Consider the following 25,566-nt stretch of genomic DNA (forward strand, 5'->3'; position numbering starts at 1 on the left):
TGCGTGTTTGTCTGGATTGTCGCATCATGTCATACTGGGTTGTCGTTATGTGTTACCTCAGCAAAAGCCATAGACCTGTACACCAGTACCGGTGAGTGTTGTGGACACCAGGCCCAAGGATCGTTATGATAAGTTGAAGCCGATTGAGGTTACGACGCAAACGGTTGGTAACGTGTTGCCAGCCGAGCTCAAGAAGCTGCTGTTGCAAGACACAACACTGACGCAGTTGTATAAACACGCTGCAGAGGTGACGGAAAAGAGAACTCCGAGTGTCGAGGTAAAGCATATGTACAAGAAAGGATCTAGTAAAGCCATTCTAAGAAACGTCACGAGTACATCAAGCAAGCTTTCGTGCCTGAATTGAATACAGATGAAGTGCTAAAGTTCGTATATTAAAGTCACTTTGGGGGACACTAGGGAATTGCCAATACGCATGACCATCGCCCTAAAAGAATTTTAATGGCCGGGGTCCCAAGGAGACGTTAAGCAATGTGTCTTTTGTGCTACAAGTGTAAGAGGATTGCGCCGAAAACGGATTATCAGCCCGTTCCTCTGGGATGTTCACCACTCATCAATGAACCATTGCCCCGTCGCGATGGATTTGATCGAACTGATAAAATCCGCGTCTGCGCGCGGAAATCGCTATAATTTGACCGTCGTCGATTACGCTGCACGCTATCCGGAAGCTATCCCGTTGCGTAAAATTGCCTTGGAGACTGCTGCTGAGGCTATTCTTGGGATCTGGTCACGAGTCCGAGTCCCCGAGGAAATTCTGACAGATCAGGGAACGTATTTCATTAGTCACATGATGCGGGAGGTGAATCGGCTGATGTCGATCAAACACGTCACTACCACACAGTATCATACGCAGTGCAACGGATTGGTCAAACGCTTCAATTGGACTCTGAATTCCACGCTTGAGACGTTGTGTTAAGGCCGTCCTCAGGATTGGGATCATTACTTTCCCGCTATGTTATTCGTATATCGGTAGGTACCGCAAGCAAATCTGGGATTTTCCCCTTTCGAGCTCCTGTATGATGAGAGAACGGTATAAGGTCCCATGGCCGTGCTGAGAGAGTTGTGGACCGATGAACACGCTGTTGAAGAGATATGTACTGCCAATCAGTACGTCGCTGACTAACATAAGAACTAGATTCAGTTTGTACGTAGGCACGAGGTAGCCTCAATCAAGCGAAGTCTCGTCAATCGAAGTAATACAATCGGCGAGCTAAGCCACTCCAGAACGAGGTGGGAGACAAAGTATTATTGCCGGGTTACTGGCATGATATATAGTTGTGTTAACGCAACTGTCAGAGAAAACGTCCCTTGTCGAATTCAGCTTGGAATTGGTAGACGACAAATCTATTCAACGCAAACTTTGTCCTGTACCTCACGCTAAGCTAGAAGTTGTAAGGAAGAAAGTTGAGGAATGGTTTCTCTGAGGGTAATCGAACCGGCAGACGTTCCATACAGTGCCTCAGTTATCATGTTATAGAAGAAAGATGGCACCCGTCGTTTCTGCTTGGACTATCAAAAGTCAATTCAGGTGACGAAATTTCAGGTTGAAATAATACCAAACCCGGAGCATATTTTCGCCTCCGTGTCTAAGGCGAAATATTTCTCCAAGATGGATTTGTCTAAGAGTTATTGTCAGATCCCTGTGAGAAAAGAGGACAGGTCAAAACTTGCTTTCGCACCGCCAGACGGAACCTATAAATGGTTGGTCATGTCTTTTGGAGTCCAGACGTCTTTACGAGAAAGATGCGGAAGTTATTGGAGCCTTTGCACGATATGTGAGTCTCCAACACAGGAGAAAATGTGCGGGAGAAGGGGAATAGTTTAAGGAGCGACACAGTAAGAGGACAGGAAGGATGGAGAAGGTGAAAAGGAGAACTGATACTTATAAGTACAAGGGTTCATAATGTGATGTATCGTCGATATTATCTAATTTTAAAGGCACCCAAGTATGTTTAGGGTCAATATCGTTCTAGATTCGGTATTATTAAGGTGATTTATTATGCCTTTTTAAACGTGCGGCGGCATTGGCACTTTAAAGGGCCACTACTCCAACATATGAAAAATATAAAATTTCAGGAAATCCTAAGGGAGAGTTGTCCTTGTTAAAACACAAATTTCTGTCCAATAAAATACGTGTCAAACATTTGGACACGAACAAGTATCTAAAGTTGTTATAAAAGTATACTTAGTATTGAAAACTTTATAAAAGTCTTGCTGATGTCACATACGTGGTTTAAGTTATAGCCTTATTTTCAGATATAACTATGTAAATTTGTTTTGTGTTTCCAATTTCATGAAAAGTAGTTTCATAGAAGGTGTACTTTGTCGACTAATCAGAGATTTTTCTGAATGTTTTGATATTGTTTGAAATCTTGTTATAATTATCATTGAGAATCATAACGCTTAAATAAAAATTAACAGTGACTTTTTTCCTCATGCATTTTTTAGAATGGTGGGGATTATGTCCTAATGCTTGTGTGTCTGTCTCTCCTTTAGTAATGTAGTGCATATCCTGCAACATTAAAGACTCAGCCTTGAATATGATTGGGGGAGTCTTTCCATGCACATAGTTGGATGGTTAAGATTTGTACCCAAATATAAATATTTGAAGTATTTTATGAGGAAATCTATAGGTTGGTTTGTGTCATCTTCAATGCCAGGGTTCTGCCATATGTGTTGAGGTTTTGGGTTACACTGTCTGTTCTTGCCAGGGATAGTCCCCATGGGTATGCTTCCCCTGGGTCACAGCTTGGAAACTGTTGAGATCCCCAGTCAAAAACCATATATGGACCTCAAGGACATGAGACAAAACTAGACATACTGCCATATCCAGTACAGAATGTAGGCCATGGCCCTTAGGTTGTGTACTTGCCCCTACTGTCATAACTTGCAACTAGTTGAGATCCACACCTTCGAACCATATAATGGTTGAAGGACATGAGAATAAATCAGACACATTTCCAGTGCAGACCCTAAGGAAGGAGATCTGCTCTTGGGTCATCGCTTGGAAACTGATGAGGTCCCCATACTATAACTATATATAGGTGTGAAGGGAAATACGAAAGAAACTTAGAAATGTGTCTAGCACAGACCTTGGGTTGAGCCCTGTGATTATGAGCTTGACCATGGCTCATACCATGTAAATTTGTAAGCTCTCCAGCCTACTCCATCGTAGAACTTTATATAAATTTAATTGACATGCTCACATACACACACATGCGATCTATATATATAATCTGTCCTGCATACAATTATGAAGTGACAAAATGTTAGTTCCCGTAACAATTGGATCAAAAATACTCTTTGACATCCTAATAAATAACAATACTTGGTTAAACATTCGAGGAGTACTTTTAGGCAAGTTTTGTATTTCACAACTTCTACAGCAACCATTAAAACTCCATAGCAATCAGGTAGTAAATACATGTTTTGACATCCCTCCCCAAAATGCACTGGTAACATTTTTATTAAAGTATTGGATGCTATAGTTATTATGTCACAATCTACATACAAATGTATCTTGGTCACCATGACAGCTAGGCGAGAAACATTATTTTCACATCTTCAAAACCACTTGATTTAAAGTTGTCAAATTTTCAAACAATGTTCAAATGTGACGTGTTTTACTTAATGTTGTTTGGTGTGCCTCGTATGAACAAAACATCCTTGATATCATCCCAGCACAAACTTATTTTAACATTTATAAAATCTGTTATGGCAATATAAGTCAAAATTTAGAAATAAAAATTATCTTTTACATTTTCTGCAATTCTTGTATGCATTCAGAACAAAATATTGTCCGCTAAAGGACAAGCCAATTATTTTGCCTGGAGGGTGGACTTGGATTTATTTTCAAACTAGAAATATTTTACTCTATTTCAGCAAGATAATTAATACTTTATAACTAATATAAGTGGATATAACATGATCTTTGTCGACACATTAGAGCGCGAATTTTTATAACCTACCTGAATGCTGGAAATTTGTAATTTTGGTGTTAAAATAATATAGTCCGCTAACCCCCCAACCCCCCTAAAACAGCAGTCCTGGAGTTTAATGCCCCCCCCCCCCCCAGGAGACAAATCGCTAACCCAAGTTGAACCTGCAGTTTACTATTTTTGTTACTGTTCTTTAAATCTAGGGTTAGTGAGCCATACTCGGTTCTTATCAAGTATATATCGTTTACCAATTGATTTTCTCTTTATTCTTCGGAATGGAGTCAAGAGTTGCGACCTGTTCAGTTATTTATGTTTAATCTATGATGTCATTATGTTGATGATTTATGGGATTTACTTTGACCATCTATATATGTGGATCCGTCTACGTCAATGGGTCCATCTGTGTCTATATATATATATATATATATATATATATATATATATATATATATATATATATATATATATATATATATATATATATATATATATGGATCCGTCTACGTCAATGGGTCCATCTGTCTTATTTTATTCATGATAAAACTCCTCGAAAGTTTCACTTATTAGCATTAAAATACATTAAACTTGCTTTGTATATGAATTTGGGATGAGTGTGTTTATGCACCGTATAATTAAACAGGTTGAGGACTCATCCTCCTTTTGTTATTGAGAGAGAGAGAGAGAGAGAGAGAGAGAGAGAGAGATTTACAACGTAAACTTTCAATCGGTAATTGAGATTACTGCTCTTAAACTGCATAGTAAAACTGTCATTCTTAAAGAAGAGTATATTACAATGTATTAAAACTATTTTTAGACCAAGAAACCTCTATGTGCGCCGAAATTTGGTCGTCTTTAAATGCTATTTTCAGCCTTATCAGTTTGAACACGCGCTTAATTTAAATTGTTTTTGACTTTGCAATCAAACAAAGAAATTTAAGGGAAAGTTAATTTTTTGAAACGTATGCAGTCAGACGCCTTTAAGTACAGGCTGCAACAATACCTACTACTTTCAGTAACTTAAATCTGGTATTATTAAAAAATTTTTTTTAAAGATCATTTGACTTTTTCTAATTTCATGAATTTGTTTGCAATTAGTCCGCAGTAGTTCACTATAAAAGAGCTCTGAGCAGATATATAAAATAGAACAACACTAGCTCCGTATGTAAAATATAACAATTCAATCAAGTACAGAAGCAAAATAAAATTAATAATGACATTTCAACGATTCAACTTCTCTTAGAAATATAAATGCAAAATTTACGCGAAATTCAATTAGCTGTTTTATTATACCGATATAATAAATTTCATTATATAATCGACTGACAGATCGAACTAAAATTGCCTGCATGCCAACATCACCCGATTGCTTCTGGTCTTTTCCAAGTCAATGCTGGTGATATATGGGTGTTGCAGTATTTCTTTCCTTCTCTCTGTTCCTCTAACCTAGTTGACCGTACTCTTTCCCACTGTGCCATACGTGTATGGAACTATTTTTTCCTTTCAAATAAAAATCTCACACCCAACCCAACGGAACCCCGAGTGGCAGAGTGGTCTAAAGCGCTCTCCGTTACGGATCACTGCCATCTCACCTCTGTCTGCGTGGGTTCGAGTCTCGGATTCGGCTAATGTTGGTATGTGAGAAAGCTTGCCAGTAGCTTTTCGTGGGTCGGTGGTTCTATCGGTTTTTTTTTTCTGGGTTCTTCCTCCACCATTAATACTGGCCGCCATATATAGCCTATCGTGTGCTGAAAAATGGCGTTAAACCCTACAAAAAAAAACAACAACAACAACAACACACCCAACCCAAACAGTACCAGATGTTTCTTCTCCTGGGATCAAACAATATTCCCACTCTCTTTTACATCAGACACCGTCTATCATAATTAAACAGAACTGCGTTATCATCAGCTTGCAACCTGATATATACTCACCCTACCTGATAAATAATGTCTTTTTTCCTAGCTGCTCCACGCATTCCTAAATGGAACCCTGAAATAATTAGACTCCTTTGATAACTATTACTGAGCCCAGGTATGCTGTAAATCACTAGCTGACGATGTCGGTCGTATGCATCCCTAATTTTAACACCAACGATTCTCAGTTGATATAATTCACAACATAATTATACAAACTAATTATTGGACTTCACTGTTCGTCCTAACTATGTTGCCTTGCTAATTAGCTATTCACTGACAAAGACATTGTAAAATCAATTTTTACCCTTCCTTATACATTTTATTTAAGGCAGATGAATTCTTACATGGAGATTCAAGTAATGTATGAAATTCCTACCATTCATGATTTCTTTTACACACGCAACCGCTAAATCTAAACACAGTCAGAGAATGAAATATTCTATAATATTCTTACAATACATGAATCATATAACATTCGAGATAAGTTGTATGCAAACCATCATGCTCGAAACTCAATGAAAATTGAAGTATGAATTTAAACGAATAAATTAAACTATTACAAACCTACATCGATGAACATATTGTATGAAATTGGGACAATACCTCTGTGCCTTTCCAAGCCCATCGCTCACTTATAATCAGATAATTCCATTTGTCTCTTCTCTGGTTTCGGGTCTCTCAAATGTCCATCCCACCTGTCCCATGGACGATTTATTTAACGAGAGAAATTACGCATTAATTTTCCTCGCAGTTATATTCTGGCTTTCCTGGGAATCTAGACTGTCTAATTTCGCGAGGTGAATTTCTTAAAACCTTGACGTCCGTCTGGGACACCCCCTCGATTAGCTCAACCAATCAGGATTACGTTCTCTAATCGCTAAAATTTTAACACTCCTAAGTTAGACTAATACTCTCTAGTCCGCTTTTATTAATAACTATTCTGGCAAATATCATTATATGACACCTGTTTCGAATGGCCCAAGGTTTCCCAAAAGTTAGATCTGGCTTGTCTCAATCGTGTCATCTTCCGCTGCTTGACCTTATCTTAACGTCGCTCTCTTTTTGTCTCTAACCTTTAACCGATTATGTCTTAATTAATATCCACTAATGTCCCAAACAGAGCAGATCCCACCCCTCACAATTAAAAAATGAATGCGAGACTAACCCATACGTCAAACTTAATGGTTACTTGTCAAGCTGACCACGACAGAATATACTGTGAAAAAAATTCCGGGTCATGATCTATAAAAGGAAGCTGCATGTACGAAACAGGTAGGTAAATGAATAGGCCAAAAAGTTAGAAACATGTATATATATATATATATATATATATATATATATATATATATATATATATATATATATATATATATATATATATATATATATATATATATATATAAAGGGAGAGAGAGAGAGAAGATTGGGATCTCAACAGTTTCCAAGTTGTGACACAAACTGTATGTTCCGGGGCATGACTCATGGGTTTTATTTCAAATCCCATCAAAATGTATTGATACTCGGATCAAATATCTCATTCATTCTTATACTTGTTAGTTCTCGTAATTTCAGATTGTTTTTTTTAATTTTTTTTAATCTAAAGCAACTTCCACTATGCTAGCCCTACCCTTAAGGGTTGTGTCAGATGTGTAAACCCGCTCAATCCTATCTTTAGATCTGATATATTTGAACGATATAGTAGCGTAACACGTCAGGACTGACATGAGAGCATAATCCCGGCCTTTTCTCCGAATAAGAACGTTTTTCTTCGCCTGTAAATCATCTCATATTTCATCGTATTTCTTTAGTACACATGGTATATGAGTATTTCAGCAACATCACACGCACACACATGCCGAAGGAATGTTCCAGCAACATCACACGTACACAGAGCGCACACACGTTAGTACATATATGAGCAGTGATTTTGTGGTTATTTCCTCACTGAAAATATAAAAACATACCATAAACGTAAGAGCGTATCAAATAGTCATTTAATGGTGTCATATTCGTAACGTACCTGGCAGAACTGATCTTCATTTTCACTGCATAAATACAGACTCCGATTAAAATCAATGAAAACTTTCAGTGAATGTTCGAGTCAACCAATTTCAAAGTTTAAGTGGCTGTGGAAGTCCACCAATTTCAAACTTTTAGTTGATGTTGGAGTCCATCAATTTTAAACTTTAAGTAGATGTTGGGTCCATCAATTACTTAGAAATTTTGCAGAAATGAAAATGAGCATTTAGACTTTTTCACTTATATTTCAATGATGCAACTCGAAGAACAGAAAGCTATTTTTAAAGTCAAACTTTTAATTGTGAGAATGTCTCATACTGAAATGTTTCTAGCCTTTTGACCTATTTAATTACCTAATTGTTTCGCGTAGCTCATCAATGTTCAATGTTGTTGTTCAAAACAGTACGCGAAGTATTTATGAATCCTTATTTTTACGAAATTGTGACGAGATTATGGGCTATGGTCATACGCATTTGCCTAACGGGTGGATGGGTGTAATATAGTCAAATATCACATACAGTTTGCAATGAGTTTACAGTTTTATATTATTGACCTAAATATTCATTTCAATATTCATTAGCAATTCAGTATCGTATTTTACGCACAACAGATGACATCATTGTTATTATTAAGTTATTACATTGTAATGTTCTTATTGCATGAAGACAAATCAAGATGCAACCAACGTTAAATTTTTATATACACTGTGCCTTGCATACAATGCACGTGGCAAACATCACGATCTCAGATACTGGAGGTTGCCATATTGGTCTTCTTTCAGTCTACCATCCCCTTGACAAACGGTCGTATTGCACGCATACCTGTAACCCAATGGCTATAAAACTTTCAGTATTGAAAGTACAGTTGTGATAGGTACTGATAATAACAAAGAGAGTTGCAAAGCATTCCTGAAATACATATTAAATATGACCTATATGCATTTTTTTATTTTACTTCTTTTCATCTCAACTGTCAACGCATGGACTTCTCTAAACATTAATCCGCCAAGTTTTAAATCTTCGTGTATCATCCGTATTTAGGTTTGAATACCCATCTGCAGTGTTACTTATTATAAATAAACATTATATGAAGGCATACGTAGTACGTTTAACTGAATGTAATTGCAAATATGAGAATACTGTAGTTATGTGTGCATTTCCATCTGTGTGTGAGAAGGTACTTCCCGCAAGAAAAGCGTGAATCAAACTAAGAAAAAGACATTTTAAAAAGTTACAAAACTGATCAGGTAATAAATATGTGAGCAATTGCATTTAATGAGATGATACTTCGTTGAGTTCTGATGCAAGTCATGATCGTCATTAATCGTGACTGTTAAACGAAATATAGCGCAACATGTTAAATGACTTTTAATATGACATGAATTCATGTATATATCCCTGTGCTTTTCTGAAATGGATTCTACGGTTTCGAATAGCCACATGCATGGAAAGAGTTCACGCTTATTTTGTGCAATTAGTTATGTACATGTTAGTGGTGGTTTAGATGCATTTTTCTGTGTTTGTGATAACTAGTTATTTATGTTCTTTTGTGTATGACATTTGAATATTGGATAAAATCATTTTTAACGTTGTACAGTGTAGTCATTTGCAAAGACATTGATACTATAAAAACCAAAATACATGGAGGCATTTAAATGTGGCTGGTGGCCTACAAAAAAAGAAAATATTTATACAGAATTCTTATCTATCGTACATATTGCCGTCAAACCATTATTAAGATACCAAGAAAGTGGTTAGGGATTTAAACTCAAGATTCAATAATCATTAAAGTTTAAAAAACTGAATTATCAACTGTGGTACAATAACAGATCGTTCACTATGTACAAATAGATACATGAGCAGAGAATGCAAATATTATAGACTTCATTTTTGGGAGCATCAAAATGTTTGGGACTAGAATTAAGTCACTATTATTATTATTATTATTATTATCAAAATACATTGAGAATTGTGTTATTGTCATTATCATAAAATTCTGCTTATGACCAATACAGACATTTGTACTTCTTTTAGAACTACTGTCATGGTTGTTCAGGGCTGACAAGAATCCATTTTATTTGCAAAGAGTATGTACAGAAAACAGCTTTTGTTCAATTTCTCCAAGTTTTATTTAAAATCCACTTTCCTTACCACTGGATGGATAATTCATAGGTGTCAGTGGCTTTCATTTTCATTACATAAATACACCATATTGCTTTACTCACTGATAAATGGTGCATGATACTTAACTGAAAGAAATCGGACATCACTATCACCATAATTTGCAGCCATGTATTCATACTCAGATTACCATCACCACCCACCTGTGTTGAATTGTGCACTACCAAGAGCCCTTAAGGACATTATAGGTCCAACAGTCGATAGCAACAAAATGTATAACTCAAAATTCGATATGGACAGAATGAATGTAATTACTGTCATAATTACATTTCAAGCTATAGATGGAAATTACTCATACGTTTTTGGAAGAAATTGTTTTAAGGAATGGTATCATAAAAATAACACTATAGTTTTGTACGTGCCAAACAGCACGAGGACTGCGTGAAAATATTGTTACGTTCTTGTTTTCTTCCTTATTGGTTTTCCCGCACGTGTGTACACATGATATCATTTCTATTTTAAGCCATTTGTCTTGTTGACTGTTCGAGAACTTTGTCGATGTGTGTGTGTGTGTGTGCGTGTGTGTGTGTGTTTGATATTGCTTAATGTTAAAACGGTTGTCTAGTTTCATCTGAAGTTAGCTATTTCGTTTGCAAACGCTATCAAATTATTTACGGATTATTTTGTGTCTCCATTCCAACTAAGCTAACACTTGTAATGGTTTTACCTTGTCCTATTTTTTATGTATTCACGTAAACATAAACAAATAATATTACTGTGCTGTGTACGAAATTATAGAATGAGTAGATGTTATCTCGTATTTTTTGCTCAGATCTCTACACAATCTTTACATTATCTGCATTTAGTCACGTACGTACGCACTTATAATTTGCCACGTTTAAGATCTGTAAAGCCCTGTTTGTGAAAGCAGAGCATGTAGCTACCCGTAATAATGATATGTAAAACAGCACTGAAATTTCTGCTATCGCAGCATGATCATTTTAAAGTATTCTGGGGTTAGAATATGGCTTCAACATAGCTTTGATCTTCGCTTCTGACTAGCTTATTTTAAATTTGCACCAAGATTTTTGACACTCGGGCAAAATCAGCTCATCTGTATTTAATAATCTGGAACAGGAACGGCTTAAACATATATAGAAGTGGACGTGAAACGTGCCATGGTAGAGGAGACGACCATGCGCGTGGATGAACATGAAGAGAATATCCGAGTTTTCGGGGTTCTCAGTTTTATAATGTTTAAATGTTGTGTCCTGATTTATTTTTAATAGTAAGCATATAACTACTATTAAGTTACGAACGTTAAATGCTCATAACCCACTTCCTGCTCTCCTATGAAGTTTCTAACACTTAGTAATGATAGAGGATCAAGACGAAGATCGTTTCTTTTTTCTTTCTCTCTACAACAGAAATTTACAGTCAAATTTTGTTGTTGATTTTAACGTGCGTTCAGAAGGATATTCAAACTTAACATATGATTCTACACAATGGCGGCAACATCGCGTTCGCAAGGGAAATTAATTATTATGGTATCTGGAATAGTTTCTTCTAATAGGTAATACTTGCATCGTCTATATATGAAGAACACGGCCTTTGAGAGCGATCACGGGCCCTGGGGTAAGAAACACGGGTCTCCAAGTACTTGTTCAAACAAAACATTTGTTTCAAAATTAAAAAAAGGCTGTTCGGCCCGGGCCTGGTGTCAGGATAATGTAACTGGGTGGGTCATGATGCCACATGAGCACGGCATGATGCCCCAGTGCTAGACATCACTATAAACTGCATCATTGCAGACATCGTAGCCATAATACTGAAAAATCGTTAAAGTTACATTAAAAATTCAAATCACACACATACACACACACACTATAACCTGCCACACTGCAGATATAACTATGTGTGTTAAAAAGGACAATTCAGGTTTTTTTTCTTCTTTTTTTGGCCGTGTTTAAAGTTTTTGTATCCTAAAAAAATAAATTTAAAGGAGACAAAATATGTCAACATATTTTGCAGAAATCAACAACGAATTGCTTGCAGTACTTAATTTATTTTCAACTAATTGAAAGAATTAAAAATTATACTTTGTGCACTTTATATTTATAAAGGGTGGAGGCTAAAGATTTTAAAAGAATATTTAGCACAAGGGAATACCGCCGTAAGCCATGCTCCAGACAATCTGCACAAATTAAAGCTTCGGAACGTATTTCAAATAGCGATTTTCATGCCTTTATAAAGTGACTAAGGTCATAACAAATATCAACAAATCTGCAGGATCCGTAATAGACTAATGGATGTGTACGCCAATGGTCTCTAGTTCGAATCCCATGTAATATACTTTTTTTGTTTTACGGCCTTATTAACCTGTCAGAATCTAGTCAAGTAGATTAACTTTATTTTTAATATGACGAATTCACTTATGGCTTGTGAATTTTAGTTAAAATATAGTTGAAATATATAGATTAACGGATTATCATGTGCTCAGATAGCATAAATATTAATAGATGATTCAGATGTCATACTTATTTTAGCATGCAAGGAAAATTGCTTTATTGAGGACGTTTTCTCATCGAGTCATGCTACTTCTTTCATTGTATACTCCCAGCAGACTCGTGCGAGTGATAGATCATATCCAAGAAAGTACAGTCTACTCTTTTTTTGGGAATACACTCACTCACTCGCTCGCACACACGCACGCATATACACGCTCGCTCGCTCACACGCACGTACGCACGCACACGTTAAGGCTGCCATTCGTCCGTTTTTCCACAAACATGTCACCCTTTACGGTCTTTAAATGTATATAGGTAAATGATTGACACGTTCACTCTCCAGAGTGTCCTCGTTTTGAAAGTTCAAATACGGTCCCCGAAAACATGATTACAAATGTATGCATCTCTTAATTGCAACTCGCACTAAGCGGCAAAAAAGGCACAATCCTGCATTTACCTTCATTCTCATTTCGTGAAATCAGTCGGTAGGTGAAAAAAAATCCTGGGATGGGTTGTATGTGCATAAATGCTTAATTTATTTTTTTATTCAGATAAAGCAATTTTTAAATGTGAGATATTTTACGTTTCTAACGGTTTATGCTGTTGTAAAATTAATACATCAAAATAAAAACAAGCAATATTACACTTTTAAAATAATGTATTCCAAATCTTAAAAAAGAGACAGGAAACAGACTTAATTTGAGAACAAGATCATACCTTGATAAAGTTGCATTGTGATCGCAGTGAGCAGCACAATCTAGCACAATGCTGCCTTTACTTACCTTTGGTCACTTTTCGTGGACTAAACGAGGCGAATCATAAGAACAAAATTGATATGGGTTGTATATGTACATATGCTGTCTTTATTTACTGCGCAAATAACGTTAAAATAACGTTAACAAAACGTTTCCAGTACGAAGATCACTATGATCTTACCATTGCTAATTAGTGAATTCCACTAATTAATTAGTACATTGATGCCATTAATGCATCTGTATTTTCCTGACACTCAATATCCTCTGCTTATTAATGAGTGCATAGTCATAAAAATAGGTTAATGTAACCAATATGATTATGTTTTCTAATGAAACATTTTCTGTGACAATATTTGATATTAATAAAGGGCGGAACTAAAACTCTAGTACGCCGAGTTGCTGCTTACTTAGTACAACATCAAATGACAAAGATTTGGAACCAGATGGCAACAGACATTATTATCTTCGATAATTACAGACGATAACATAAATATTTATTACGTTACGCTCAGAAATGTCAGAATATGGTCTACATTCTTGTTTAAGCGTGCAAGGAATCTTGTACGCAGCAGGAAATACTGAACCTACGCACAACCCTCTTCCTTTCTCATCCGGGGTTGGGACCGGCAATGGCGGAATTGATAATTCTTGCAATCTTACTTTCAAAAATTATCAACACAAAGCATGATATGTAATTGGGCATATGTTTTGGATTCAGTACTATGCAATATAAATAAAACAACAAACTGACAAATACCAAATGCATGCAATAGTTGCATGAGTTTGAATAGTCTGAAGTTGATAATCATATTTAGGAAGAAAACAAAATTATTTCAAGTGCGATACAACTTTTTAAATACGTAGCCACTAATAGAACCTTCATGTGAGCCCAGATCTCACTTTGCACCTGTGATCACTTATTAAAGCAAAACATATCTCTACAGGAAGGATATTTGTTTTTCCAATCACACATATTCAAGTTAGGAAATATAGAATGAAATCAAAAACTAATGATCAAATCAGACTTTATAATCTGTTAGGACTAAGTAACCTTGTGGATGATAGTTACAGATTTGACAGACATGCATTCTCAATGTTGCAGACAACAGGTAAATAATAAACCCGATGAGAAAGGACACACGCGGAGACAGGAACTCCTTAGTAACTTTGTCCAGCCGTTAAGGATCCGTATACAGTATAGACCTAAACCGCTCTGTACTCCCTACCGCATAGATTTGAATAAACATAAACAGTAAGGTATTTACTCAGCGTATTAGATGTTACTTGCATGGGACACGGTCACTCGAACAATAATACAAAGTCAAACTCAGGTTTACACAGTTAGTTGAACGTTGTCAAATATTGTTGCTTATATGTCCATTTAAGAGATGAATGCCCTAACCGTGCCCTTAATAAGTTGCCTACACACGGGACATTTTCTTAGGGCCGGGGCGCATTGAGGGCAGGACATCATGTGACAACATGGGAGGAACACAATACAGGCATCCCGATCCATACAGATCTTGCAGGTCGCCTGATCCTTCAGTTCCTGGTTTTGTTCTAACAGAGATTCTAGTTCCTCTGGAGATAAACTGCTTATTGGGCTTTGGTCATTCTTCTTTTCTTTGACATGATGATCATGATTTAACGAAGAATCATTGCCACTCTGCTCGTTTTTATCCACCGAAAGTTCTTTATGATTAGTGACCTTATGTTGCACGGTGGCCTCGGTAGGAACTTGAGCAGCGTACCTGCTAGGATCAGAATCCTCTGCTGGATGCAATTTCGTTTCGTTTTCTTCTAGCTCAAATATGATCTCCATTAGATCGGTGGATAAAACAATACCATGATCTGAAACAGAAGAACGAATACGGTATGTGAATACCAATCTCAGCATTCTGTGTGTTATTATAGTTGCTTTGGATATTCTCTTCAGATCATCAATTACCGTTGACACTTTCTTTCTGATTAGTAATTTATGACGCTTTAGACTTTGCCACTGGATTTCAGTAAAAGAAACATAGCAATTATATATATATATATATATATATATATATATATATATATATATATATATATATATATATATATATATATATATATATATATATAATGATTTACTTTCCAATTAGCCAACTGAGTCTTCATGCACGAGTGCTTCTATTGTCAGTCATTCCTCTTCTATCTTCTGTGAGAAACATGCTTAGCTTAGTGGGTAGATACAGACAAGAAAACCCGGTCCATACTTTTCAGTGAACCTATGACTTCATTGTTTAGACAGATAATAACTGGGAAATGTTGGGAAAATAGGAGTATTAAATGCCTCCTCCCCTCTATACCCATCAAACGTATTGGGACAGGTTTTGTTTGCATGTTCACATGCTCACTCACGCACTCACATGCTTCTCAGTATTAGTGATATACAATGTTTTCATGAAAATCATATTTTGACATTTAAATATTGAATATTTTTTAATTAATGCTTTAGTTTCCGATACATTGATTCAAAAGAATAATAATGCATAGGTATGTACAATAAAAACAGTAAGTAAATGAATGATAGTTAACAAAATTAGACTCCTACGTTTCTACTGAACATCCAAATTATTCGTGTGGATATTGCTTTGCCCTTTCTATTCTAAAGTTTCTCTTTTCCATGTTAAACGTTATTTCTTTTTTTTTTTTTACATAAGATCGGTCTTTGTGGGTTCTCATATCTCCGGTTACCAGGCTCTATTGCAAGTAAAAGCAAATGCTAAAAGCCAGACTAAAAGTCGTTTTCTTTTGTTTGTTTTTTATAAAGAATTTTTACATATATGCATGCCATGAGTGACAAAACATTTCACGAAGTCACATACACATGTAGATAATCAGACTCGATTTGTATTTCCATCAAAACAAAGGTCTCATTGGTATTTTGCGTCAGGTATCAGGATAATCACAGCAATGATGTTATATTCATAACAAACTTTGTTTTTAAATGACATAGTGGAGAGAACTGTATAATTTACTCGCCCCTATCTAAACTTTAATAAGAGCTTGCAAGTCTGTTCTTGTTTGTTTATTTTTGTTGTTGTTAATTTTTGTTTGTTAAACGTGTTGGTCGTAATATGTAAGACTGCACTATCGTTAAATTGTTTCTACGAATGAAATGTCCTTATAATATCTGCCCCTTACTCTCCCCCACCCCGGGGGAGCCTGAAAATATAAGAATCACTCTAATTAGAAACATTGGTATTGATATAAAATGTAATAAGCAATCATAGAATGAAAAAAAATAAATATCTGCAGATTACAGCTTTTCTTTTTTAACAATTTATTTTGTTTATAAACTTGTAGGTTTGTGTACTTTGATCATTTTGTCCGTTAAAGAATATTTAAGAGTAAAGTTAAATACGTTAACGTACTATTGCCAAATTCTGTGCTGGGAATGAGGCTTAAAAAAAAATTAGAAAGCAAAATATTAGCAAAAAAAACCATGATGATAATTGCACATTTTTTACAGAAATTACTCGCGCTTACATATTTAACTTACGTTTCTAATAGTTCTTCTTTTCTTCGTGAAGCTTCTGCAGTTCTCTTGTTTAGTTCAGGATTCAACTCCTCCATTGTTAGCGAACCGAAGTTTGATATAGTCTTATCTTATAATTTTCCAAAACTCTTCAGTGTTGTCATGAATGTAGCTGACATTCCATAGAAATTATTTCAATGGGATTAAAATCGATATCTTCGACTCAACGGAGATCTGAAGAACACCGATATCAAGTCATGTTCTGTTGACCTTCAATCACAGCCTAGATATCTATGAATGGGAGAAAACAATTCGAAGGACAACGTTACTAATGACACACACACACACACACACACACACACACACACACTTCAACACAAACTGCAACGCTTTATCTGATAGTTTACTAAAGAAAGGGTCATCGGAAACTGCAAAGATGACAATAACATGAACTTTAATCTATGCCGGTTCGATCTACTAATTTTAAGTAAATCTCACTTTAATCAGATTGGAAATAACTTAGAACCGGGCTTGCCTGTGCTGCCGCGCAGCGGCATCAATGTAATTCACCTTGATCTTACCTTAGTCATCTAACCTAGTCTTCGTGCATGAATGCTTCGGTCATCGGCTAAGCTCACTGATTTTCTCTAGCAAGCGGGCTATGCCGAGTGTAGCTGCTCGTGCATGGTTGTTGGGCATAATATATAAACAAGGCTTAATTTACTAATAGCCATCCGATGGAGTCTTCAAGCATGAGTGCTTCTATCGTCGGCTAAGTTCCATGCTCTTCTATCGGGAAGCGTGGTTAGTCGAGTGGGTAGAGGGGCTCGTGCATGGAGGCTTCTTAATAATTGTCGTAACTTTAGATTGTATTCGATTTCCATCTCTGAACGCCACTCACCGTTTTTATTGGTAAGTATCTGTATAGCGTGTCTAACCATTTCAATATTATAACCCATGGCTAATATGCTCTGAGCTGCCGGACAGTCCACTGGATCCTCAGGGTCCATTTCCCTGGCCTTGGACCCTAATGTCATGAGACATGGAATATCTTCACATTTCTCCTCCGATGTCACATTGTCACGTGGTTTAATTTCCAAAATCTCGTCAGATCTCAGATTTATTCCTGTCAACTGCCTCAACACAAATTCGTCTCCCTTGCACTGTTTCAGAAAGGCACAGTCAGGGTACCAGTGCGCATGCTCTTCCCAAGGGTTATCTCCCTCCTCCCAGCTTCTTAACCCTCCTCCACAGAAAAAGCATCGCACGCAGTCACCAACACCTGTGAAACAGACGTAAACTTACAGTAGACTTTTATACAATGGTAATTCATGTTATAATTTCTCTTTTTAAAATCCGATTTTCCAGGGAGGATAATGCTAACTCAGTTGAGTAATTAGTATAGAATTAAAATAGAATATAAAATTTAAATTAATTGCAATCACCTCCGCAATCAAGGAATCAATATTTTGTCTAAAAGGCATTCTAAACTTATCACTCTACATTAAGAGGAAAATATTGTTTTCGAAATGCGAAAAATTCCCGAGAAGAATAACGTCATCGCTTACCAACATAGTAGAATCCAGCTGCGGCCAGATCAGCCGGTTTCTGTTGCAGATAAGAGGACCATCCCCTGAATGATTCGAGACGCGCTGTCAAAGCGGAGTAATGCTGATGTTTTGGTTTCTCAAGACACTCGGCGATTTTAATGTTATTCTGGAACATTCCTGGCAGTCCGTTAGGTCTTTCTGAAAGTGAGCTTTCGGTATTTTCTGATTCCTTACTTTTTTCTTGAACACATGAAATACGCGTAAAACTGCACTTGCCCCGCAATTCAGTGTTCCATGCGTTCACGTCATTCCTAGATTGTTCCTTATTTTCTGTTCTATCCAGTTTTGGCTGGACTTTATTTTCATTTCTCTTGGTCGAGTTTACATTTTCTGTACTGATTTTGCAATGTGTCACTGCTTTATCTTTATCCTGAAAACCCGTTAGGGAATTTGCACTGAGAACAAAATCAGTACCTCTGCTCCGTATAGGCATATTTCCGTCTCCAGAACCGTTCACAAAATCACAACTAGGTGATAGTTTCTTGTGAACATCAAATGGCGAATCACCTTCTTTCCAATTCCTGTACTTCAGTCCACATGAAAAACAAATAGTTTCATCCCCAGTACCTGAATAGTAGAACCCGGATTGGGCTAATCTTGTTGGTTGGACAGGGGAAGATCGCGGGAATGATCCGAAGGTGATATATCTTGCCCACTCATTTTTCATGCGCTCTCTTGTATTATCCATATTTGCCAATTTCAGAATTTCTCCAACATAATAATGTAGTGACGTAAGAGACGAACTTGCAATTATGTCCATATTCTCTGGTTTATCCATACACATGTCTAGGATGTATTATCTTGCCAATAATAATAAAATAATAATAATGATAATAGTAATAATAATAATAATAATAATAATTATATCTGTGTTTGTTTTATAAGTACATCCCTACCCTTTCCGACTTTGCCCTCCCACCCTAAAGTCTCGCATCCACCCGCCAAGGTTAACCTCTAGTGTTTAAGATAGACCCAGAGATAAATTTAAGTTATATATCTTAATTTGTCATTCCGATCCTAATAAGTTTACACTTTACTACGAAATTATGATCGCATGGGATAAGCTCGGTGGACTTAATTGTGGACCCCGTGGCCAATGTCATTTGCATGCATGAACTTTACACCCACCCACCCATCCCATCTCAAAACATTCAAAATGAATCTCGTCCATTAATGTCGCTCAAATTTTGCAGAAATGAAAATGTGCATTTTGACTTGTTCACTTACATTTCAATGATGCAACTCGAAGGATAGAAAGTTATTTTTGAAGTCAAACTTTTAAGTGTGAGAATGTCTCATACTGAAATGTTTCTAACCTTCCTATGCCTGAAGATATCATTTTTAGTACGCTTACCTGTTTCTCGTAGCTCGTCAAGGTTCAATGTTGTTGTTCACAACATTGCGCAGGGTATTTATTTGGCCTTATTTGTGACGTCATGAATACAGTGTCGGTCAAAATATGTACGCTGCGGCAACATAAAAGTCAGTATTCATATTGACCGACTATGTGGAATTCCTTCCATAATTATATTTTAATTATTTTTAAGCTATAGAAGTTAATTAACCACTAATCAAGTTTTGGAATAAATGGAACTGAATCCTCATACTAAAACCTGTATTTTGTTATACGTGACAAGCACACGGGTTCGAGAACATGCCATGCTATTTTTCCTTCCTAGTTAATTGTTCCCCTACGCGTATTTACATAATGTCATATCTATTTTAAGTGATTATTGACTGATCTATGGTATTCTGGAGCTGAGCAGATTTCAGTATATATATATATATATATATATATATATATATATATATATATATATATATATATATATATATATATATATATATATATATATATATATATATCGACCGGGGCTCGAACCCGCTACCTCCCGCATCCGAGAACAACGCTCTAACCACTTGGCCACTGGAGCGGTCAAAAAGAATTCTAAAGGGCCTGCAGATTATTAGTGTCCATAGAAATATCATTTTGTTTTTTTTCTATTCTATTAATGTGCGTGGACAGCAAGGATACCCACTGTTTTTCCTTCAAGCCAGCGAGACGACAGAATCCATGTACAGTTTGTAACCAGACGTACTTGAAGAAATTAAGCTTCCACATTAATAAAAACCATCTGAAGGTGCTAGGTGCTGACACAGTGCAGTTAAGGATCTTCGAGATTTTTCACTGTCTGTGGCAGGAAAGGACTTAAATTGTCCTTCCAAATATAATCAATCAGGCCATATTAGAGTACAGCATAGAAAACAGACGAAATATGAAAGATGCAACGCTTTCCTTTCGGAAATGCAGTTTATTATGAAAACCCCCATGTTATAAAAAAAAATGTCTTTTGAAACTGAAACTGTTAGACAATTTGAGCAACCACTGGCCTCTGGATAAACTCGTAACGTTTGCCGACTTGCCCTTTGGTAATATTAATAACAACAACAACAACAATTGAACTGACACGGACGAAGAAGACAGAATTCATACACTTAAAAGTCAGTTAGAAAGAAAATAACATTTGCTGATTGGAGACTGTCTTTTATCAAATGAATGTTATACATGGCCAAGGTTTTAAATATAAATTTGTACACGTCCATCGCATCTTGCATTGAGGAGACATAAAGTAGACGTGATTAAACCTCTACTTGAAAACAAAACAAAATGTATTTTCAGTAATTTCCTAATTGTATATATAATCTGCGATTGGGTTAAACAAACAGCCATATTGTGTTCACAAACATTCAAATTACAAAAAGATTAAAAATAAAACGTAATTTAAGTGTCTTGCTTTATCACATGAAGCAAATAGCGTAAGGATGGAAGCCAAAAAATAATAAAATCAATGTTTTCAAAACATCTGCTTTCATTAGCCCATTTCCACAAGTTAAATAAAACATCTACTGTTCCTCATTCTAAAAATAACGACAGAAGATGTATACATATTTATACATATTCATTTAAAACCTAACCTAAAATAGTGTATGCATGACTAAAGTTTGAATCAACAACATTAGAAAATGTTTGGTGTTATCGACCTGGTACCAGTTAATCCCAGTATATCTTTAAATACCCCAGTTATTTTGGGTGAGTTACAATACCACTCATTTCTAAAGGCAATACATGTGTATGTACTTACTATAGCAAACTGTGTGATATTTAGTGCATAATCTATCGAGCTATAATACTGAGTTCATAATACATCACGATCTAAAAGTAGAATAAATGTAAACAGTTTTTGCAAGGAGTTAAGAAGCTCAAAGAACATGAACGTTGGACCCTATCTTTTATTTCATTTGAGGTTACTGCAATGTTAAAGGAAACCCTTGAAATGAATGTGGTTCCACACCAATTAATATCGACATCGGAGGAATAGATTTTGCTTATTAACATAATATACTAATGAATTACTAATGGTTCATTAAAAACATTCAATTATTGTATGGATCAAACGGCGAAACATAATTAAAATACAGAGAACCGTCTTACAAAATCGTTTTTAACCATCCTGTCTCATTTATTGAACAATAAAAGAAAATGAGCTCTGCGTTCAAACGAGTGCAACTTTAATATATAAAAAAACCACCCAACAAACAAACAGATAACTTCGCGCCACAAAATGATCGAAACGACAGGTGTGATAAGCAGTAGACATATAGATTAATAGAAGCGATTTATTCTAATAAAACAAAAGATTTAATGATAAAGCTTCCACCACCCCACCCCCCAACAAAACTGAGCTACTAATAAGGTTCTAACATGAACATAAACTCTATGTATTTGCCTAGCCACAATTCTCTTTTTCAGACACCCACTATAAGTTGAAGTAACTGACGCTCATGAAAATCCGAAGAAATTCAGAAGTTACGGCAGTACGAGGTCGAACTCTATACATGTATCATTCTACTTTTCCATTCTGTATGACTTCGAGAAAACAGAAAAAGGAACGTGCTTTCCGTATCGGATTAACTTGTTTCCATTTATTATTTCTTTTTTATGTTTTCTTCTCACCATCTTCACACTGGCACCACCCTGTGGAAGCCGCTCTAATACTATACTTGCAAAATACACGCAAATGTAATATGAACGTTATGAAAGTGAGATATCATTCCGCAAAATAAGAAATTCCGGACCACCATCATTACCTTCTGGACCAGCATTAGTCCCGTTAAATTTGAATCTGACCAGAATTTATTCTGAATATTAGTCGATGCATACATATTTGGTAAAATAAAATATTTCATTATATTTACGATATAACGGACATGACGAATTTATTTTTTTCTTTCACACTACAAGGTGAGCATGTGGGAAAAACTTAATCTGTCTGCACGAGGTTGGGTTGCCAAGTGTTCTAAGCCGCTCGCGTTTACACGTCACTGACATCAGAGTTCGATATCCAGACACGGTCAAAGTGGATATGTAGGAAAGCTTCCAGTGGCTTCCCGTGGGTCAGTGTTTTTTCCCGAAGCTTTCTCGGTTCTTCCTTCACCAAATAAACTGAGCGACATGTGCTGAAAATGGTGTTAAACCCATAAAACCCATAAAATGTCACCAACAACAACTTAATTTTAGCCTATAAATATTGCTGACATTGGTATGTGTATTATCTGGTGTTGCCGTACGGATAACAGTACAGGTTAGTCTGTCTCTAAGTAGTCCCCTGTGTTGCGTAGTGATACAACGAAGTTTCTTCCAGTTTATTTTGAGTTGTAAACACAATATCGACATATAACACCTTACTGATATGAGTACGCAATCCGTTGCAGCAATGAAAACACTAAGTATTTTGAACAGTCATGGGACATGAAATACTTAATACCTTTCTATAACCATAACCTGGGTGTAGTAAATCCATGTGCAGAGAAGTGAATGAACACAAAACATAGCTAAAAACAACTGATAATGATAGCGTATTATGTACTGGTGACTGCATATTAAGGGTAATGAAAGGACAGAAAAAGCAGCCAAAGCTGCAATTTGCAATGAAAACACCAGGAACAAGCGTCATAACGTCAAAACTTTAATTGAGAGTGGTGTTCCTGATGTAAAACTATCCAAAGAGACGATTTTGTCGTTATGCCGATCACGTGTAGGCAGACATACCTTACTTATGCATACGTCCCGAAGTGTGAGACTCTAAAAGACCTACATTTGTATCGCTTGTTTTGTACTGTGTAGCACAACTTTGTTTATTATTATGTTGTTGTTGTTGTATCAGACCCAGAATACATATAGTGACCGCCAAATCCCTTATACAGTTATTACGAGGTGAGCAAATTCGGTGAAATAAGCAATCACAGACTCCAACGCGCCAATAGGCCAGATAAGACTGGCTTCGTACTTTCTGGAGTATCAGGAATTGAAATAGCGCCAAAGAGAGTCCTTGCACATAGATTTGTATTTGAATGTCATCGTGGTATCATTCCGAATGACCTTGTCTTGGAACGTCTGGATGAAGACAGAGCTGATAACAGATCTGAAAATATGGAGCTGGTCACGCAAGAGGAGAATTGCACAAAAAGCAGTAATAGTGATAGGAAAAACTTTGAAAAGCACCACCCGTGGAGGCTACAGATTTGAAAACACGGGAGAAAGAAAGATTTTGTTAATATCAGAAGCAGGATTGTCTCTGGGAACAATCATTGATTCCATATATGTTTATTCCACTGGCATGTCTAACACTTCTTACTCAAAAATCAACTTAGCACGGTATACTTTTAACTTCGTCTAAGCCGTCATATTTTTTCTTGTAATATGGCTATGTATATAGTAGTTAGTATATTTTATTCGATTAGATGCAACTCAGCAAAATATATGGCAAACTAAGCACTCTTTTATACCACGTTCAGCTTTATATAGCAACCAAAATTTACATTTCTATGCATTATCCTTAGTCACGCTGCATAAAGGCCAATTATTCACAGTGAGGCAGACAGTACAATGAATTACACAGTATGATGAACAGAAAGTTGCCCAACACCGGTTGTTTTCAATAAATCCATTTACTTGAGAAGCAACTGAAGCTCAGTGGTTAGCGTGCCGGACATGAGATTGGATGGATGAGGATTCAAATCAAGTCACCAATCACTTACATTACGCTCATTGCCTCTGTACCTCATAAGTTGTACATGTTCGCATTTAACATCGTGATGCCGGTTTTAAGATGGCTTGAAGAAGACATTAAAAAATGAAAAATGAAACAAGACAATGTGTCATGAAAAACACATTTTCCCCTGTTTTTTCCCCAAGTCATATACAATGGAAAGTAAACTGATACACGTGTAATTTCTGAATTTATTCGTACGTTAGTAGTAATGTGGGATACCGTAGCCTCAATGGGAATTAGCATTACAGACACCCCTGGGAACGTATAGCCTCAATGGAAATTTAACATGGAGAAAAATCGTGGGAACGTATAGCCTCAAGGGAAATTAACATGGAGAAAAATCGTGGGACGATATAGCCTCAAGGGGAAATTAACATGGGTGGGACTGTATAGCCTCAAGGGAAATTGAATAGGGGAAATGGAATAGGGTCGGGACCCTATTTTAAGAGGGTCCCGACCTGATAGGTCTATGGAAAGGGAACAGGGGAGAGGGATATAAAACACACACACATACACACACATACACACACACACACACACACATAAAAAAATAATAATAAAAAAAAAATGGGCTAGGCAATTGAAAGTCGATCTCTTTTCGAGAAATTGGAGTGGCCCTGAAAAGGGCCTTTGGTTTTCTTCTTCTAATTTCTTCTATTTCTCCACCAGCTTCTTATTTTCTGTCCTACACTCTTTCTCTTCTTTTCTTTCTTTTCTTCCTTCTTTTTCTCTTCTTTCTTCTTCTCCTCCTCTTCTTTCTTCCTCTTCTCATTTTCTTCTTCCTTTTCAATTTTCTCATTCCATACTCTCATCCTTATCCTTTCCTCTTCATCCTCCTTCTCCTCCTTTATTTCTTTCATCAGAGCACTGATCATTTCCTTTACTTTTCTTAAATTGTTGATCTCCATCTTCACTCGATGGGGACTATAAGAATAGTGATCCTCATTTATGTTAACCAACATTTGCTCCATCATACCCAAATTGTCCAGGACGTCTTGCAATGTTTTCATTTTATCAAGTTGGTTTGAAGCCATCTTCTTTTTTATTCTTTGTAGAATG

The 25,566-nt window shown here is 36.3% G+C and overlaps 1 protein-coding gene across 1 annotated transcript in view; it reads right to left on the reverse strand.

The window, feature by feature from the left end:
- LOC149773672 (uncharacterized) overlaps positions 1-19,783 on the reverse strand; it is a 39,593-nt gene extending 19,810 nt beyond the window's left edge. The window contains exons 1-3 of the mRNA XM_089946248.1: positions 18,353-19,783; positions 17,686-18,066; positions 14,657-15,124 (exon numbers count right to left, since the gene is read on the reverse strand). Of these exons, the coding sequence (XP_089802374.1) occupies positions 14,657-15,124; positions 17,686-18,066; positions 18,353-19,178 (1,675 nt within the window). The 5' untranslated portion in view covers positions 19,179-19,783. The remainder of the gene's footprint in view (positions 1-14,656; positions 15,125-17,685; positions 18,067-18,352) is intronic.
- Between the last annotated feature and the right edge of the window lie 5,783 nt (positions 19,784-25,566).

The sequence above is a fragment of the Sinohyriopsis cumingii genome, unplaced genomic scaffold (genome assembly GCF_028554795.1).
Source record: "Sinohyriopsis cumingii isolate HCF-2022 unplaced genomic scaffold, ASM2855479v2 utg000622l, whole genome shotgun sequence".
In the NCBI taxonomy this organism is placed as follows: domain Eukaryota; kingdom Metazoa; phylum Mollusca; class Bivalvia; order Unionida; family Unionidae; genus Sinohyriopsis; species Sinohyriopsis cumingii.